The sequence below is a fragment of the Falco naumanni genome, chromosome 4, assembly GCF_017639655.2.
Source record: "Falco naumanni isolate bFalNau1 chromosome 4, bFalNau1.pat, whole genome shotgun sequence".
In the NCBI taxonomy this organism is placed as follows: domain Eukaryota; kingdom Metazoa; phylum Chordata; class Aves; order Falconiformes; family Falconidae; genus Falco; species Falco naumanni.
The window spans coordinates 58080206-58101229 of NC_054057.1; the positions used below are offsets into that span (position 1 = coordinate 58080206).

Below are 21024 nucleotides of genomic sequence, written 5' to 3' on the forward strand. Positions count from 1 at the left end.
AGAAAACACTTGATTGTTCAAACAAGTGGGGTAGAATTAATTTCACCTAATTTCAGGCATCCACAGTGAAGGTGAGTTTTATCCTACTTATTTTACTGTGTGAATGTCTGAATTTACTCAGACAAGCCTCTCCCTTTATTTTCTGATCGGGCACAACTTAAAGAAATTTATTTGAAGGAGATTTGTTTCATTATGGATTTAATATGGATTTTTTTTAATACATGTATTTTCCAAAATTTTTGGAAAAATTTTCTGGCAGTAGTTGCTGAAAATTAGACACATTCCTAAACTCCAAATCTGTATGATTTGGAGTTGAAAGGAATATTGAAGGAAAACATTCACCCTTTTCTAAATGGCATCAGGAGTCAGCTGGTTTCTCCTCTGGGATGTGTCTAGAACAGAACCGGTGAGCTCCAGAGGGAGTACCACTACCACCAATGCCCAATGGATGCCTGTAGATGAAGAGCCCATCAGACTCGCAGCTGAAGGTTATTTATCTTCACTCCATATATTTTATACTCTCACTGGACTCAGCTGTCAACAGATGAGTCAACTACTGAAAAATATATGTGGTCAATCATGATAAGATTAGCACAGACTGAGAAATCTCCATCTCTTCTGAGACAAAGGACCATCAGCTAGAATGAAAAGCAAACTGTCTTTTCTTAAATCAGTTTCAGCATGTAAGAAAGGAGGAGAGGGAAGAAATGCCTTCTTAAAAATGGGCTGTGATAACAAGTACTTATCTGACAGTACTCTAAGTAAAGCATCCTGCTGCTTTTCCTCCAGGCTAATGTTCTTTTTTTTTTTTTTTTTTTTTTTTTTTAAACTAAAAATATTAGCCAGTAAAGTGAGATGTGTTTTATCTTTCCTGAAGGTTTTAATACACTTGAAAGTAGTTTCCAAAATATTTTCAAAATCTTATAATGTAAAAATCTTCCTAAAGGTAAAATTTGTTTTATTCTCACATAGACATCTACTAGCAATCAGAAGTATTAGGATTTTAACTGTTGTGGGTTTTTTTAAGTTTCCTTTTGGCTATGGGAAAATTTATATTATCATTGCTTTAAGAATTTGTGTTGGAAATTCCTAAACAGACAGGGATGGCAAATACTCTGTAATTATATTTAGTGTTTGGGAACCCCTCAGTATGCTAGGGGAACTGAAAGAAAAGGCACTGAATCTGGGTGTATATTCACATTGCTAGCTTTATGTTGCTTTTGTGCTACCACATGTTCTTTTTAATTGAGGTCATATTTAGAAATTAATTTACTAACAAGATCATGTTTAAGTGCTTGCTGACACTTTTGAAGAGTGTCTGTCATTAAATACCCTGACACACTAACAATTACTGGAAATATTGCTTTTCTAGATGTACCAAAACATTTCAGATTTCAACTGTGACCTTGACATGGCATCCAATAAACACAAATTAAGTTTTAAAAGCACTTTAAAAAAAAATCTTAGTTGGAATATCCCATGACAGTTGTTTCTTCACTAAGTCTTAAACCAATGACCTTGTGCAGAAACAGCAGCAGAAGAAAACCTTAACATCTTCCCAGTATCCATCCCAGTCCTGATCTTAAGAGCAAAGCCCAGCTCCAGATCCTGCTCTCTCTCACCTCCATCTCCCCCATCTTCATAACAGGCTTAGTAAGATGAATAAGGACTGGTGGTGACTTCTAGACACCTGCAACAAGGAAGAAGTATCTGTGGGTCCAAAGGGAGGACGGAGTGCGAGATAGGATGTCCTATATCTTAGGAGTCTGTGAAGGAGCAGGAAGAAGGAGAGTGAGTAGAGGAAAAGCCTAGAGAAGAGGGGAAAGATATACAATCCCTCTGTTCCCCAACTTTGCGGCCCTATGCAGTGAAATTTCCAAATTAGCACTGACTCTTTACCCTCTCTATCAGGAACCAGCTCAGCTGAATCTCTTCATTTGCAAGGAGCTGCAAATTTATTTCACAACAGGCAATCACAATCACACAATCTAGAGTAATAAAATAAAGTACAGCTATACAACACATGAAGCAGCTGAAAAGTTGTGAGGGACAAGGACTTCTACCTGCAAGTAGACACTGTCTCACAACTACTCGTGACTTTGAAAAATAAATAAAGAGGAAAGCACTGAGAAGAAGGAAGTGAAAAGTGAAAACACTGACTTGAAATTACCCAACATGATAATACAGCCTGGGAAAGGAAAACATTGCTTCCCTACACAAAGTCTTTGCAAACACTTAGCTAATGGGGCCACGTCTCCTCCACCCCCTGGTAACTCAGCTGGAGAATTACAAAACAGAACTATTATTTGCAAGGTGTAATGCCATCATGGGCCAAATGTCAAAAATATAACAACAGAAATCAAGAAATGTTTTACATTTGGCCTTGAAAATAGTAAAGCAAGCACAGGAGAAAAAAAGCACGTGGAGGGTTATTCCACTACCTGAAGCCAGAGATGATGGCACTCCGAGTGGAGTCTGCTGGCAGCCACAGGCATACAAGAAACACTAATGAGAAGAGAGTGTTTGGCCCACACGGTTACCTATGAGAGAGCAGAACTGAGTCCCTGTTTGCACAGAGCACTTGGCCCAACAAGAAATGAGTTACCAAGAACAGAGTGTTAAAGGTGAAGGAAACCACTGATTCAGACTGTATTGACATGGAGAAAAAAAATAATATATATATATAAAAGATTAGGAACGTAGCACTTATGATTCTTATTAACAGACACTGAGAGATTCCAGGAAGAAAAGTGCTCTATATACCAAAGGCTGCCATGGTAACAAGGCTAGCAGTATTTTTGTCTGATCTTAAACTCTGTAATTGCATGTGCTGAGGTGTTTGACTGCGTATCTCTCTGAGGTAAATCCTATAGCTGACCGCCTCTTAGGCTTCAGCCAGAGTATCATGAAACAGTCCGCTGGGGTCCTTCAGGACCAGAGTGGCTCAACAGCTTTCTTTAACCCAGGTCACTTGGCCTGTGTTTCAGTTTATTCCTCTCAGGGGTTTTTCATGTGTTTGAGTATTTCCAGCTACTGTTCAAAGCCAACTTGTAGATCAGATGAAGGCTGGACATGGTCGCTTCTGTAGTTGTTGGCTTGCCCACATCATTATTCTCCTCCATGACAGTCCTGACTACATTGACATTACTTATTTAAGCTAATATATTTATCCAGTAAACACACCAACAGCCATGACAATCCTGACTACATTGACATTACTTATTTTAGCTAATATATTTATCCAGTAAACACACCAACAGCCATGACAATTCAGAGCATCCATTAGAAGCATTTATGTATCAGTCACGAGCTAGATACATGGAACAGGTAAAGAGGATAGGCATTTTTATTGTGCTGATCACATTACCCTTGCTATATACAACTATAATACCTTTTAGATACCATCAGGTATTTTGCAGGCTAATATGGCATAAAGGTGTTTCTACAGCATATAACATGCCAGCCACTGTCGTTGTCATGCTAACATGTATATACCTGCTTTCTCTACATCAAAATATGCAAGTGCCCCATTTCATAAGGGAAGAGAGTAGCTATTAGAGCATGGGGCAGAGAGACAGGAATTTCAAATCTACTTCTAGCTAATGCTGTGGTCTTGGGCAACTTACCTCCCTTGTCCCTACTTGTGCTTCTAACAGGCATTGAGAACACCTCAGCCCTCCCTTCCCCAAATCATTACTTCTGTTCCCTGGAACTTCACACCAGCCACCAAAATCCATATTTAATCCCTTATTTTTCCATGGAATTTCACCTTCGGGCTTCCAAGATTTCTGAAGAAGATAAAGTTAAAATATCAACACATAAAAGCCCCAGCTAAAAGCAAAAGTGATTACATCAATCAATTAGAAAGTTTCCATGTTGCATGTGGGCTTGCAAGACTACCATGGAATATTTAAAACCTTTTCAATGCAAAAATGTCAGATGCTTACTTCTAATTGCTATGTTTTTAGTACCAAAAAGTACCAGTCAGGCTGCGGAGCGAGAATGTTTCAAGTTCTAATATTCCTCCAGTGACTTTGAATTCTTGGCAAATCATTAACTTTTCACTGTATATAAAACAGAGATAAAAATATCCAATCCCCAATTTCCATAGATTCTGTAAGAATGTCTTTCCTATTAATTTTTTAAATTTTAAACTATAGAAAGCTAACCAGAACAAAATATTCCTATTTCTTGTGACACTGGAAACAAGAAGTAACCGGAAATGGTTGATTTACAATAACCTATAATAGCCAGGCCTCCTGAAATGACATAAAGAGTTAAAAAGTGCTCCAAAATCTGCAATGCAGATCAAAAATCAAGTATTCTTTCCTTGTTTCATCTGTGGATGATGGGACTGCAGAAAAACTAAGTAATAGATAGTGTGTAATGCTACATACATTTTCAAACTGTTTCCTCAAATAAAATCGACACATTTATTTCATTTTCTTGTGGATGTTGATTAAATTCTAATAATTATGATACAAAATAGAAGGCATAACATTTCTACTGTGTGTTTCCACTGATGCCCCTGAGCTCTCTGTCTCCCTGTGGAAAATTGTCTTATCCAGGCTAGGGAAACATTAGCCAAAAGTTTAATAACATATATAGCTGTATTAATTTTGATTGTAATCTGATTAAAAAATAATTGATTTTTTAAAAAGTACTTATAAAGGGTGAATTTCTGTATCACATCTCAGAGATCTGTATCCTAACTAGCATAAGAAGCTATTTTATAGCAGCCCAGAAAACTGTATCTTTTCTGCTAATAAGAGTTTTACATTTGGATCTGAGAAGACTTCATAAGAAATTAAGTAAAAGAAGAATAGTAATCAACCAGAACGACATGACAGAACACCAGCCTGGTCTGAGTGAACTGGGGAGTCTCTCCCAAGCAGAAATGACAGGCACTTTAGGTGGGAACAAGCATTTCCCCCCTCTGAAACTCAAGACTTTGAAAACTTCTAGGAGAAAGAGGGGGGTGGGGGTTGGGGGAAATTGGTGAGCATAAATCCTGCATGAATCATTAAGTTTATTTATCCATGAAGAAAATGGAGATTTGTGCAGTTTTAAATTAACTCAGACAAGAGAACAGGATATATTTTTCTTTGGAGATGACAGCAAAAAACAGCCATCATACTCCAAAATCCTAGAACTCAAAGGTTTCAGAGTTCACCCAATGGCTACTGGAAGAAGTAAAATTTCAGCATAACGACACTTCATTCTTAAAATAATCAGATATTCATATATATTTGTACATACATATGTATATATTTTATACATGTACATATATGTATATTAAAAACCCACAAAAAGTTACTTAGATAAGAAGCCACCCATTTTAGCCAGAAACCTTGGGTTTAGCTTGCTAATACAAACTTCCAAGACCTGATGCCCACTGAAGTGTAGCTACACATTGAGGATTCATCTAAAGATTTCATACCCATGTTCAGTGATGAACTCATAAGCAGTCTTCTTGAGCAGATTAATAATGAAATTGCAACTATATCTCCCTTCTGATATTAACTCTTTCCCCTTTATTTACACAGAAGGGAGAAAGTAATAGTCTGCCATATACTGCTAAATTACCTCAGGGATATTTCCAAAGAAAGAGAAGGATCTTAGGAGCATGATTAATTTCCTGTAGCTCTTGATATTGCAAACCAGACATCTGCAGCTCAGTGGACCTTAGGCTGCCTCTATACCCAAAAAATAGGTGTATTTAAAAATACCAGATTATCCCTATTGCTTCTGACTACAGGTGTACCTGCTACATCTTCGTGTCTCCAACAGTAGCCATAAGTGGATGCTTAGGGAAGAACACAGGAAGAGGAGACACATAAGCACTCTCCCAGCCTCCATATTCATCTCAGAGGATTTCCTGAACAAGACAAGGTTTCTTTGCTGTGGTAAACCTCTGTGCATTTAACAGTGTTAGCAGTCAAGGGATCAGCTTCTAAATTCTTGGAGGTATGTACTAGGGACATATGCACAAGACCAAGACGGAGTTTCAGGAAGGTGAAGACAGCACCATGCAATATTACAGTTCCCTACGGTGTTCTTTAGAGGGTTTTAGGGAGGACAAACAAATCCAGAGCTAGGCTAGCAGTGCTATTTAGAGTCATAAAATCCAATTCCTGTAGTACATTAATGGAGTTGAGATATCACATGGCATTTACACCTTTAGGACTCTGTTTCTCATTTGTCTCTTTCTCTTAGCTATGGGTATGTGCACTGAAATATTTGCATCCATAAACAATCTTTTTGCCTAACATGTTTACACACATGAGGAACATTACTCAGTGGAGTGTATCACGGTAGTGAATGAGCCTTCTCATACAAGTAAAGATATACACAGGGGGAAGTAATTGAACAGTTCAGGTCCTAGTGGCTTACATGAACTGTGTTAACATCTTCCATTTTCTTTTTCTTATGCAGCCAGCTTCCACCATTTGACAGTTTTAACGAGTAAGATGAATGCCTGGATGAAAAAAAACAATCACATAGTTCTTATTTTGTAATGGAATAAGAAAGCTGAAGAATATAGACCTGGAGCTTTACAGGTCAGCTTTGCGTTTTGACTTTACTGTTTAAGTATTTTTTCATGTATGGGACAAAACCCCCACACAATGCAACAGGCATGGGGAAGAGTGGCCGGAAAGCTGCCTGGCAGAAAAGGACCTGGGGGTGCTGGTCAGCACCCAGCTGAACATGAGCCAGCAGTGTGCCCAGGCGGCCAAGAAGGCCAATAGCATCCTGGCCTGTACCAGAAATGGTGTGGCCAGCAGGACCAGGGAAGCGATCATCCCCTTGTAATCGGTACTGGTGAGGTTGCACCTCAAACCCTGTGTTCAGTTTTGGGCCCCTCACTACAACAGACTGAGGTGCCGGAGCGTGTCCAGAGAAGGGCAACAGAGCTGGGGAAGGGGCTGGAGCACAAGGCTGATGAGGAGCCGCTGAGGGAACTGGGGTGGTTTAGCCTGGAGCAAAGGAGGCTCCAGGGAGACCCTATAGCTCTCTACAGCTGCCTGAAAGGAGGGTGTAGTGAGGTGGCAATCAGTCTCTTCTCCCAAGTAGCAAGTGACAGGACAAGAGGAAATGGTCTCAAGTTGCCCCAGGGAAGGTTTAGATTCAATATAAGGAAAAATTTCTTCACTGAAAGGGCGGTGAAGCTTTGGAACAGGCTGCTCAGGGAAGTGGATGAGTCACCATCCCTGGAGGTATTTAAAAGATGTGTAGATGTGGTACTTAGGGATGTGGTCTAGTGACGGACTTGGCAATGCTGGGACGACAGTTGGACTCGATGATCTTAAAGGTCTTTTCCAACCTAGGCAATTCTATGATTCTGTGATTATACAATAAGATGTTCCCACCTCAGGGTTGGAGGCCAGGGAAAATCAATTTAATGCATAACAGAGTTTATTCAGAAAAGGTCAACCAAGTGATGCAGTTGAGAGCTAAACAAGGAGGGATGAGTTGGCAGCTGCAATTTTACAGCAGGTGATTTATGCAAGTCGAACCTCCAGCCCATTGTCTGTGTTCACATTCTAACCCACAGTAGGCCACGACACCACCTGTAATTATGAAGCATCCTACCACCTTCTCCTCAGACCATCCACTGGATTCTCAAACATCTTTGAGCACATCTTGCAACAAACGTACTAATAACAGATGGTAGAATTTCACACTCTTTATTTCAGTACATGCTAGTGAAGTAAGGCAGTGCTGGCAGGTGTGATTTTATTCACAGGGGTCTAAGTCACACAGAGTTTATGATTATACCTTCACAAAGGAATGGATGGAGCCCAGTAAAACCTTTGTCTATATGGTGAATCTGGCTCTCAGCGTGGCTCGGGGACATTCCTCCAAAAGAAGCATGGAGACACCCATTTTGTCGAAAGCAGGGAGACAAAGGCAAGACAACTACTGCATGTCAACGGGCACACCTAGAGGCTCATTCCTAAACAGGAGAGCCAACTCAGTCACGGGGTCATAACGTCTTGAGCATTTTACTGATATCAGAAACCACAAAAAGAAATATTTCCTATTCTAGCCCATCCCTCCCATTTCCTAATGATAGTTATCCTCCAGCAATACATGCTTTAGACATCCTCTTGAAACAGCCATCGTTCCAAATAGTGCAGTTTGTAGTATCACTATTGTTATGTGGATTTATTTACTCTCCAGATTGGCCACAGTGTTATTTCACTGCTTGAAGGGCTCATCAACCCACAAACCTAGAGAAAAATGTTGATTTAAAGGACAGGAGGTGTTTTCATTTAAGACCAGATTCACTGACGTGATTTCATGTGAACAGAAAAGGCACTCCATCTGTTTAGTAGAACTTGACAAAATGAGAGGTTCTACAGAGTATATTTTTATCTGCTAAGTGTACAAAAAATGGTATCTAATTTAGAAACTACATTCAGCAAATGGTATTTATTGTACCAACTGTACAAATTCAAAGATTTAAGTATATTTTATGAAGTGTGGCGTTGTAACACTCATTACATATAGTCTGCTAAGAACCCATCATGCAGATGTGAGAGATCCAGGACTGAGGTGTGCCACTCTTCTGAAATATGAAACAAAACTCAATGGCATGTTCCCACTGCAACATGTTTCTTTTTATGAGCTATGCCTGTCTTATTTGCATTCCTATAAAATTTTACACTGTTCAATTTTCCCTTTCCTTATTCTTTGCAGCATTCCAGGCTGGGAGCATGAACCACCATGGCAATGCCATCAGGTTGATCACTGCAAATGCTTCTAGTATGTAACAAGATCATGGAATCTGCCCTGACCTCATACCATCAGCAACCCTGTTGTCCAGTCCTCCCTCAGACCCACATACTCAACATTTTAGTGACTACAGACAGACACACTACAGATCTTCAGTTAGTTCAGAGCCGATGCCATTGAAAAACTGTTTTGATGAAGATTGTTACCTTCCTAATAATGTAAAGTCCAAGGAAAGTGATTACTGATGTCAGGGAAGTTGATATTTCATCCTAAATCATTAGCACCACTTACGGTGTAGTTGATCCCTCTTCTAAGCCAAGATTACTTTATTTGGTAGTTTTCTGAGGTTCTGCAAAATTACCTGTTCATGGAATCAGGGCACCAGAGCAACTTCTTACTGAAATATGTTTCGCATGCAGATTCACAACACATAGGCAGACCAGAAACAATAGCTAATCATGCGAGGGAAAAAAAACAAAAAACCAAATCATCACTCCCCTCAAAATCCCCAAAACTCTCTGGGTGGCTGTCATCACTATAATAGCTGAGCACTCCACAACCTTGTTTACACAGCTTAGAGATTTTTTGCTGTAAATTTTGGAAGAACTTGTCAGCCTCTGGACACCTAGGGTAAATGTGGGACTTGTAGATAGATTTATATATCTCAGCCATAAACAATTTACATAAAAACAAACAAACAAACAAACCCCCCAAAATTCCCAAATCACACCCCCCCCCAAAAAAAAAAAAAAATCATAAATATTTTCTTTGCTCAGGAGACATATGAAGTAGATGTGATGCTTAGGGACATGGTGTAGTGGTGGACTTGGCAGTATTACATTAATATTGGACTCAATGTTCTTAATGGTCTTTTCCAACCTAAATGACTTTATTATTCTAAATAATCCTCTCTAGTGGACCTCAGAACTTGTTGGACTGTCTACATAGTTTCTTTATACATGAAGAGTCCTTCTATATCCTCAGCTTGGAACTGCTGCAGACTTCTGAAATGCAACTTTTTAATTTATAAGGACCAGCGGCAGTAATACAAATTGTTTAACAACATACAACACGGCTAGCTTTATTTTGGGAAGTACAAGTAAGCAGTGCTACACTGCCTGGTATGTCATTTGAGGCAGCGGGAAAGTAAACCAACATCATCACCTCTATTTAAATAGCGTTATTGCAACATCTGAAAATAGGAAGCGCTAGGAAGATTGCTTGTGTCTAGCTCAAGCTTCGATCATGCAAATGCTGATGCTCGAAGTTAACTTTATGCCTGTGAGCAGTAACTAGATTGTATGGATGTGATGAAAGTAAATTCCTAAGTGCCCCACAAGCAGCTGTAGGAGCAGCATATGTAGCTTCAGCCAGCAGGCTGACGCCAAAAGAGTGCAAGGCATATGTTAAAATGAATAGCTCATCCAAGTATCATTATAAATGGAAGTGTTCATTGATGTGACCTGCTGGGAAAATCAGAAGGGATACAGTGAGAATTGCTGCCATGCCATTACTGTGGAGGGATATTCAGAGATGCAATGAGGCTAAATCTTCTGTTTCCAAGAAACAGAATAGTGCAATGTACAGAAATAAATAATGCCTGGAGCAGTTAGTGCCTCATCTTTGCAGTTCTGGATAGAAAGCAAGTTATCAGATATGCTTGTCTGACAGGAAACTTTCATCTACTAAATGAACGATTGATTGAAATTGACCACTAAAAATTAACAACAGTCAGTCAAACAAAATCTACAGCCTGTGTGCACTCAGCAGCATGGGGAGCAAGCTAAAGTCTAGACTTTGTTTTAGTGGCCGAAGCATCTGTGATTAAATCACCTTGTCAGAGATTTTGTATATGCATTTCAGCTATAAATGTGAATTTAACTCCCATCTTGCAGACTACATGCTATATGGTGTTCAATTTGCAGATATCTATGAAACACCTGGGTGGAAGTGCCTATATAGTGATGTCTAGATTGAGCTGAACATCTAGTTTAACTTAGCTAGTTCATCTAGTGCAGTCATTGAAGATCTAAGGAAGGTTTCAGATGGCCACACATAGGCACCAAGTGCCACTACTGCCCTAAGATATCCCTCTAGCCAGCATCAGCTATTCTAGAGGGCACAAGATTCTTGTAGATTATGTGTCATATCCGTCAGCCCTGCACATCTTGGTTACCTTAAAGCATCTTAAAGGGCACTGGGCACTGATGTGAGGGCAACTAAAACCTGTTCCACTGACAATAATTGGAGCTCAGACTTACATGTAAACACAAATACTCACATGTGTAATCTGTGAGATGAATCTCACCCTGTGAATCCACGAGGCCATGAAAGTAACAGTGCAATGGCTCTTAAGAGCAATTAGAATGACTTCTAATTTCAGCTATTAGCTTTTGCTCTGAAACCCCAGGTTCAGTCCCACCTGCCTGGTTCACAGAGATGACCTCCATACATGCATAAGCAGAAATGACCCAATCAATGAAGCATGTATTAATAGCAAATCAGGACGGTAGTATTATGACCAGCACACAAAGCCATACTGAAACACCTGCAACTGCAAGATGGTCACACCTGTCTGATCTGCAGAGATTCATTATCAGTAGAAGTCCCAATCAGATATTAAGAGTGAACCAAGGGAAAAATCTAACCCGGTAGTCAAGTTAACTCCTGTTTACTAAGTCTTGAACTGAACAACTTAACAAGGAATACCTTTCCCACAGATAAACAGGCCATACACAGGATCACTACCCTTACAACAGGCATGGAGATTGCCTTGAGAAAAGGCCTGTATTGCTTCTAAGTTAGAAATGAACACAGTGCAAGTAATCTGGATGAAAAAGAAGGTCTTCTAGCCACAGATGGGAAAACTCCTTCCAGTAAAGTAGCACAGATAAATCCTCCATAATCAAACCTGGAAAGGTCAGATTTTGTTTGATTAAAGCTCCAAGAAGCCAGGAATCATTTAAAAATGAAATTGTTCAAAGAATCTGCAAGGTCCATTATCTCACAATAGCCAAAAAACCCTGTTTAGAGACATTTGCTCTTGCACCACATACACACAGGTGGATCTGTATGAGGACAACATAAAAAAAAATTATGGAAATTAAAAGGATTGTAATGAATGGTCAGCTTCAAGGTGACAGAAACACTGCACAAACATAGCACCAAGCCTTCAAAGTCTTTCTTGTCAAAATGATGGTGTGTAATTTTCTGAAAAATTAACTTAAGTTTTTAATATTTGAAAGGAAGGCTTACGTTCTTTTCCTTTGTGTGTGTGTATGTATGAGTATTACAAATTAAAGTTAAGATAAATGTAATCTATAAAAGAGTGATAAAAGCATTTCAGTGGTTCTCCAAAGAAATGTTTCAAATTTTCACTTCAACAAGAAATCCACAGTTTAGGATGCTAGTTTTCCCCAATTTACATTGTTTTATCACCACTATACAAAAACACAAACACATCCATATAGTTGCCCCAAGACACCAGCACACGCACATATTTGCTTTGTACATATGTACTTTTCATAGCTGGAAAGAGAACCAGATCCATAATACTGAAGCACTGTTCAGAGGTCTGAAATAACCCTTACATACATTTTGTTTATTGTTTTTTTTTGTCATGGAGGGAAAACTTTTGCATCTTAATCTCATTAATTTAGGCTTGAATGACAAATATGCAGTAAACACACAGCTATCAGCTACTATCTTTCAATATACAATTAAAAACTAACCTGCAAAGACATGTGAGTACACATGCTCTCCCTCCCTCTCCTACATTCCTTTTATGGTTGTCTAGCACACTTGTGAACAGTTTCTTCTGAAAAGTGATAATAACTTATTCCACAGCAGCTGAGAATAAGGCTCTCTGTAGCTGGCTTACATGAGACCTCTAGGCAAGATGTCTTTAATAGCTCAACACTGATAGCCATATTAAGAAGTTATCAGAAGTGTGACAGTGGCCAGAGAGGAAGTTTGATTCAAAATGGCATGAGATTTCATAAATCCTTCTCTTGAATGAACCTTGCTTTGCCCAGTTGTGACTGACCAAGAAACCCCTGCAATGGAAGAAAGCTCAGAGGAGTTCGGGCTGGTGGGCCTGTAAAGCTCAGGGAATAATGTAGGGCGTGACTGACCACAGCTATTGCAAAGAACCTGACTTTATTTCAATGCAAAGGGAATAGAGGGTGGATTTTGGTTTATATAAACACCTACCAACAGTTCAGTGGATAAACTGGTGGTGTAAGTGTTCCTCCTTGAGTTCTTCAAAAGAGTGTGAGTCTCTCCCTTAGTTAGCCAGACCAGCTGGGGTGTGTGTATATATGGCTCAGCCCAAAACAGAGTATAAAACCTAAAACTACTACAAAAAAAATTTTGAAGTACGTAAAGGGCTTGAACTGTCTTCAACCTACATGTTCATCCCCAGTGACTGGGGATACCCAGTGTCATGATGGTGAGCATATTACAGAGACCAGTAATGAGGATCATACTGATATTGTGATTGAACTGTGTATTGCAATTCCTATGTTTTCCTAAGTGTAACTTACATTTGTGTTGTCTTTTCAGCATATTTTGTACCACTCTTCTGAACCAGAACATCAAATATCTTCACATAAGTAAATTTGTCATTAAACACCATACCCTCCACACATGGAACATCTAAAAGAACCTGGTCAGAAGGTATTGGACTCTGACACCAACCAATGCCTGCCTAGGAGAAACAGCGTAAATTTATGTCAGATAAGGTGGATAAGATTTGGCATGGGGCCTACAAGATCTTGACGGGGTAGAGTTACGTTTCTTCATAGTAGCTAGTATGGCACTATGTCTTGGATTTGTGATGAAAACAGTGTTGATAATTCAGGGATGTTTTGGTTTTTGCCCAGCAGCCTCACACAGAGCCGAGGGCTTTTCTGCTCCTCACCCACCCCACCAGCACATGGGCTGGGGTGCACAAGGAGCTGGGAGGGGACACGTCTGGGACAGCTGGCCCCCACTGACCAAAGGGATATGCCATACCGTACGACATCATACTCAGCATATAAAGCTGGGGAAGAAGGAGGAAGCAGGGGATGTTTGGACACTCCAAACATGGCGCTTATCCTGCTGAGTAACCGTTATGTGTGATGGAGCCCTGCTTTCCTAGAGATGGGGAGTGGTGAATTATTCCCTTATTTTGCTTTGTTTGTGCATGCAGCTTTTGCTTTACCTATTGAACTGTTTTCATCTCAACTCACAAGTTTTTTTACTTCTAGTCTTCTGATTCTTTCCCCCATCCTACTGGGGGGGAGTGAGTGAGTTGCTGTGTGGTGCTTAGCTGCCTACCGGGGTTATACCACAACAACGAGGTTCAACGAAGAATAAGAAGACTACTTTTCATACCTTCCCAGTTTTGTGCTATTGTAAGTGCTGGAGAAGCTTTTAGTATAAAACACTGTCTCAGCATCAGCAACAGGGGAAACTAGGGCAACCACCAAATTATGTCAGGTTAGTTGGAGACTTGATGAGCATCTTTGAGGAGTTGTGCATTGAAATCCACCCCGGATACATTCCTCTCACACCAACCATATTCCTTGAACCAGAACCTCCCCAGAGACTTGAGAAAATAACATCAGTGTAGTATGAGTCAGAATGTAGAGGCGAAATCCTGCACCACTCAGAATCAGAAGGTTTACACCATTTCTGTGAGACAACAGTCTTTCACTGTGCTACACAGTGACCAGAATGAAGGCAAGGAACCAACTCCCACCTCAGGAGGGTCCAGTCACCAGGGAGAAGAAATAATTTTTCCTTTCAATGTATCTCAGGATTTCATAAAATAAAATGCATGACATCTAATCTACCTATCTCTCCTTTATTGGGTCGTCTGAATAGCCTTAAACATCATAAATGCAAATCACAACCTTCAAAGTGACTGAAGGGTAAGAAAGAGAAGGAAAACAGAGAATGTAATTCTTATGCAGATACAATCAGCACGGTAGCACTGGCCATCAACCTTCTGGTTTATTTTTTGGACAAAATTTCAGTTTTGAGGTTAATCACCTTTTGACAAGTCCTTAAAGACTGTGTGGCCAAACATGTCAACAGACCAAAAAGTGGGATCAAAAGATTTTCATGGAGACTAAAACTGAGTAGGATCAGATGTAAGCCAAGACTTGCAGTCTCTAGTGGAAACATATAAGATAGGAAAGTCAAAGGATGTGAAGAGAAGCCTGAGAAAACCCATGTATTGGTGTGAACTGAGGACCCATTTCCACTAAGTTCCTATAAAAATTCAAGCTATAATTCAGTGCATGTATCATACGGATATATGGGATTACAGTCATCTGGTCAGTCTGGATATTACTGTAATTCTAGCCAAACCATATCAGGAGATTACATCAGAAACATCTTCAGCTGAGTCACTGTAGAAAAATCCTGCCATTTCAACCAATTCCTCTTACATATGAAAGCGAAGTAATAATTAAATGAATTTCTTTTTCCAGTCCACAAATACAAACATGCATTCCCATCAAGGTGAAAAGCTGCACCCAAGCAATCATGAAGCTGTCAACCAGAGATTTTTCAAGGAAACAATGCCGAAAAGAGAGAGAGTTATATTGCCTTCCAACTCTGAAAAAGTATTGCTTGGTTGATATCACTTCAGACTGAATTTACAATGTCATTCACTCACCAATTCAGTGAAATTATACATACATGAAATTCTCAAAAGCATTTTATGCCATCTGTTTGAGATAGTTAGTATGAACATATTTGAGGGGTGAATTTAGTAATTATAGGGGGAGGAAATTAACATATTGGACTAATTAACAGCATCTTCTGGAAAAGAGACGGGGAAGATAACCAATTACAGAACTTTAATGTTTACTGTTCTCCCAGCTATAAATAAAGATTGTTCAATATGTCTCCCCTTGGGTTTTTTTTTGTGGCTTTTTTTCCCCTTCTAAAATATGATACCTAGACTGTGTCAAAGAACGTGAGCCAGAGAAAGGACTCAGACATTGCAGACTCTGTTGTGTTCTGGTTCTATACATCCATGCTGCTGAATGGACCACACCAATGTTTCAATGTCATACATCCTTATTGCTATGAGGGTTCAAAATGAAGGATGCACACAGCTCACATGATTTTAGACATCAAAAAACTAGAGTAGACTTAGTCTCAGGAGTTTTCTTGGATTCCTTTTAAGAAAAAACACTTTCTGCTCCATTTTAGATCCCTGTTTAGGATGAAATCATGCTTTGAACTTTAACTGTACCAACAGAAATTTACTGACTATGAAGAGGAGATGGCTATATTGCAGACCCTCATTTTTAATAAGAAGACTCATAGCTTAATAGTCTAGACTGTTTTGCAGATCCTGAAATTGTCACAGGAGAAAAAAGAACATGTAATGCTTAGAAGCACCAAGCTGATATTGAGAAAAGTCTATCAGCCCAAGCTAAGCAAAAAAGTGAATTTTTGTCCCTAGTATGTCTCAAAGTTCACTTCACGCTTATGCCTGAGACTGGACTTATGTCAGCTGGTCTGAACATGAAGCAGCTCTGGGTTTCACTGCATATATAAGCCCATGCTCAAAGCAGAGTGCAGGTCCATAGCATTCTGAAGCATGCTGCAGAAAGGGCTGTAGTCACAAGCACCATGGGAAGGTATATTCTAGAAAAGGTGCATGTAGGATTGTCTCTATATAACAATCAAGTTTCATTAATTTCAGAGCAGTGCTTTACCTTTTTGATCCGTGACACCTCACAATGACAGTGCAATAGGAGAGAGGCTTCTGTGACTTCTCTCTTCCCTCTTCACATTAAAATGCTATTACAGCAGTTGCACTCAGCCTAAGAACATGCCCTATGTTCATGCATCATGTAAATAGCCCAGAAAATTATTTTTTTGTCAATTTGAGAAGTAAATTGCCAAATTCTAAGACAGCCTGGTGTGAAATTAAGGTTTTTTGCAATAGAAACTCTGGACAAGGAAAAATAAATGATGAATTAATGGCAATTTTTACAATAATACTTTACAAAAATATTCAACAGGCAAAGAACACCTGAAAGAAAGATTCAAAATTATGGAAGCTTTCACAGAACTTCATCTATCTTTCCTTTGTTTCCAGCTATAGAATGGAATAGATGGCCATTAAAATTTATACAAGATATGCCACATGAGACAGTGAGGCTTCCTGGAACAAAATGGTGCAAGTTGCAGAGCTCAGGCTAGATTCATGACACAGGTCAACACACCCATTTATATGCAAATTGAGGCAGTTAGCGCAACACAGCTTTCAGACTTCAGTCTGATCAGCTTATCTAGATCAGCTTACTGTCCTTAAGGAATTGATAGTCAGAGTAAAACAAAACTGATCTGATAAATTATACAGAAAGGTGGGTTTTTTTCTTCCATGAGCCACATTTCCTTTGTCATTTCTTAGGGCTGAAGAGCTGGCTGAATGAGAACATTTACGTTATTACAAGACATTTTAAACTCCCACCTCCATGAAGATTTACCAGGGGGAAAGAGAAGTGAAGGGGAAAGAAACAAACTCACTTTTTCCCCCAGTAGCATCACTTATTGCAGCATACACACACCAGTCATGCTGCAGAGGAGTGGCTTGAGTGTGCTTCTCCCACTTCTGAAGCAAAGCTGGATCCAGTCTAACATCTCTTACAGTATAATTTTTGTGCTGACATATTTTAGCTAAGATTCAAGGAAAAGAGTGCTTTGCGGTGCTTTCAAAAATGGGTGTGAGGAAAGCAAAGGCGCCACATTCCCTGCACTCCTTCCTGCTGTCTGCCCTTAGCCTTTCAGAAAGACTGTGATATTCCTTTACTCCAGTGTCAGTGCCCCTGCCCTAACTCTGTCAGAAAAGTCTTCTGTCCTAGCCTGAAAAGTTAGTCAGGTTTTGGAGGGACCAGGTGGGACCAGGAAACAGAAATGGTAAAGTTTTGTGATTAAATGCATGCACTGTGTTCTAATTTGAAGAACTAGTGTTTTTCACAGCAAATACTCCAGTGATCCAGCTGAAATGATCCAAGGTTCATCCCCAGTTTATATGAGCTCTTAGTCTGGTCAGCGCACTCCAGTTTCTGCAGTGATTACAACACAAGGGCTGGATTTTAATAGCACATCCACCTGTCTTCACCTACACGGTCTGGATGTCTCATGCTGCACTTGGAGAAATGCAGACAGCCTTTGGCAACCAGTCTGGACCAATCTGGATACAGACACTTTAACTGTACTAACCTTCAACTATTATATCAGTCAGTGAGTTTAGCAAATTTAACAGATTAAATTACAAAAAAGGACATTTATTATTAGTTCACCTGAAGTTCTTTCCAGGTGTGCAAAATTCAAAATTTTCTTTCCATGTCACACCACTGTACCAATGAAAACCCAAGACTGGAGGCACTATGTTTATCTCAGCAGGAAAGGTGCTTCTGGAATAAGGACACTTTGAAAACAGATCCTACAGTAACAAGAAGCAAACAAGAAATAGAGAAATAAATACCTGTGACATTGGTGCGGGCTGACAAAGCTTCACAGTATTTTTCCAGCAGAACAGACAAGGGCAGGTTCACAGAAGAATCACAGCGGAGAACTATCTAGATGAACAGACAGAAACAAAAACCAAACAGTAAAGCAGCAGCACAAAATAGATTTTCTCATTCATGAGTACAATAATCCCCAGCACTTTCATAGCCGTTCCCATTCATAATTGGTTGAAGTCCAGATGTCTTCTCATGACAGAGAAGATTTACGGTTATGTTTGCTTAGCTCCATGACATCAGGTGGCATTCATCTAATGAAATGTAGGCATCTACAAATGAAACTCCTATTCTGGACCTCTTCTTGTGGGAGCTAGTCAACAGCATTAACAAAGCTCAGGACACAATTTATCTCACCTAAAAGTAGATGCCAAAAATAAGATGAATCACATCCCATTAAACTTCATGTGTGGGATTTTTTCAACTAACTTTTTTTTTTAATGGGAGTGCTAAAGATCCTTACACATTCACGAGAGACAGCAAATGGCAAAAGGCAATTCAGAAAGTTTGAGGAAAGTGCTTCCAATGACTGTATAGGGAAAGCAGGCATCCCTGTAAGGTGATCCTTGGCTCTTTTAGCCAGTAAATAAGACACGAGTTTTTGATTCTCAGAACTCAAGAGTGCCAAGCTCTCCACTGAGAGCAAATACTAGTGAGAAAGAGAGCAATAATATCAACATGGGCACTTCAAGAAATCTGCAGGTTCAGCACAGGACAGTAGTACACCCCCAAGTAAATGTTAGGAAAGGTGTATTTAGAGTTGAATCCAAGGAATATGTTTTCATTTTCAGACTCAAAAATGAAATTACTGAAGTGCCAACTGCAGACAGAGGAGAGATGCCCACAGAACTGTACAACTTGGTGTACAGCCGAGTTGGGATACTGCTTGGAGCAAGAGAAGCTCTTGAAAAGCCTTTTATGAAAGGCAGAACTAAATGTGGGGAGAAAATTCAGGAGTGACACCTCAATGACAGAAACCTCAATTTTCAAACTATGAAATAAAATCTTTCTATTTCTGAGGGGATATAAAGCCATGCTAACACAAAATGCCTTTGCTTTTCTGTTTACGCAGAATGACTAAGGTAATACAGGCAGCTTTTACTCATAGAAGCAGCCATATTCCTTGACTGCTGATGTTACATTTCAGTGCTTAAGATGTGTTAAGTGATTGTTAAGTGATTGACGAACTCTTTCTATGTCACTGAATTCCTTGTGCTTAATAAGAAGTGGAGTATATGATCATGACAATAGAATTCATCAGCAATGAACTCTTATTTGTGCAATACCATTTCTCTCTATTTCTCACTTTGCTGTTGTTTTACAAAATAGGAAGTCTTGTAATACAAGGAAAGAGCCTTTCTCAGACTTAATTATTTTCAAATAAACACCATGAAGCTGCTGGTTTGCCTCCAGGGAGACTCAAACTCCTGCCTCCCATAGCAAAGCCTTCCAGGGTACTGACCATGCGTGGTCAGGTCAAGGAGCTAGAGAAAAGCAATGGCTCTGTTCTGCAGCCAGGGCAGATGCCGTCTTACAAGGTATAGAAGTCCAGCCAAGTCTGCCAGAGAGCAAACTCTGTAGTGGTCATGTCTCATGTCAGACCCAATCACGTGAGTTGACATAGAAATAGCATTTCTTCCCCTCGATCCCTCTGCTGCTCTGCTACCTCACAGGCCAAAGCACTGTCTCACTTCAAAGAAGTAACTCGAGACATCTCCATGTACTGTAAATACACTGCATGTTCAGCTGTCTGCTTCATAAGGTGATGGGAAAGAACAGACAGAGGTCAAGCTTAGCACAGCATGTGTAGGAACAAGAAAGGTTAAATGTCACATTTGGTTTAGGGTCAACCTAGGTTCGTTTGGCTAGAGAGGAAAGCGCCTTCCACATATTATGTTACTTTTGCTTTCATTTTCTCTCCATGAACCACAGTGAACAGCTTTCTGATGTGTGATAATTTAAAAAATTGTATTTAAAGCAGACAAACCCAAAAAGTCTAAAAAACCCTCTTAAAAATAACTGCAAAAAAAGAAACATTTAAGTAATGTAGTGTCTTAAAGATAAATAATCGGGCCTATGACTGTGTATATATTTTGAAGCATTAGTTGAATTCTCTTAGGACAGTTACTATTCCATGACTTCTTCCCAAGAAATCAGTTCTATATTGTCTTGCACATTTACCTGAAACATGCACAGAAATATCTATCTTAATTTCTCTGAGCTACTGTGGACATTAATGAACAAACAAAAATAATGTACTCAGCCAGAGAGTAAGGTGAAAAGAAGTCCTTTACTTGCTAAAGCAGGAACACCAATTAATAGTCTGCAGGCCAGTTCTCACTCTTCAGAACAAAATATGCAGCCTTTGGTCAACTCCTGTTTGCATCTGAGAGGATTTTCAGGAAAGGAGTGGATGAATTGTTTTAGTGTGTCACTGTTTGTGTTGCTCTTGGTCATTTCGTTAGACCTTTCCCCTTGGCCATGGTCAAAGCTCTTCATTAATCCATGAAGGTCTTCATCTCTGTCAGAGGGCATGCAACTATGACACACAGAGGAACTCACCATAAGATCACCTCTAGATATAGGAAGGGAAGATGAAAAGGGCAACAACCTAAGAGAAGTAACATATTGCTATATTACATTGTTAGAAGTTGCAAGACACTAGCAGTGTCTGCTCCTCTGTAAATGGAAGGGCTCTAATCTTAAAAAACATTAATTTGTGCAGAAATTGTTCTTTGTCACATGA

The 21024-nt window shown here is 39.6% G+C and overlaps 1 protein-coding gene across 1 annotated transcript in view; it reads right to left on the reverse strand.

The window, feature by feature from the left end:
* The window catches only part of CRHR2 (corticotropin releasing hormone receptor 2), a 160255-nt gene that overhangs the window by 128696 nt on the left and 10535 nt on the right, over positions 1 to 21024 (reverse strand). The window contains exon 2 of the mRNA XM_040593089.1: positions 18242 to 18335. Within this exon, the coding sequence (XP_040449023.1) occupies positions 18242 to 18335 (94 nt within the window). The remainder of the gene's footprint in view (positions 1 to 18241; positions 18336 to 21024) is intronic.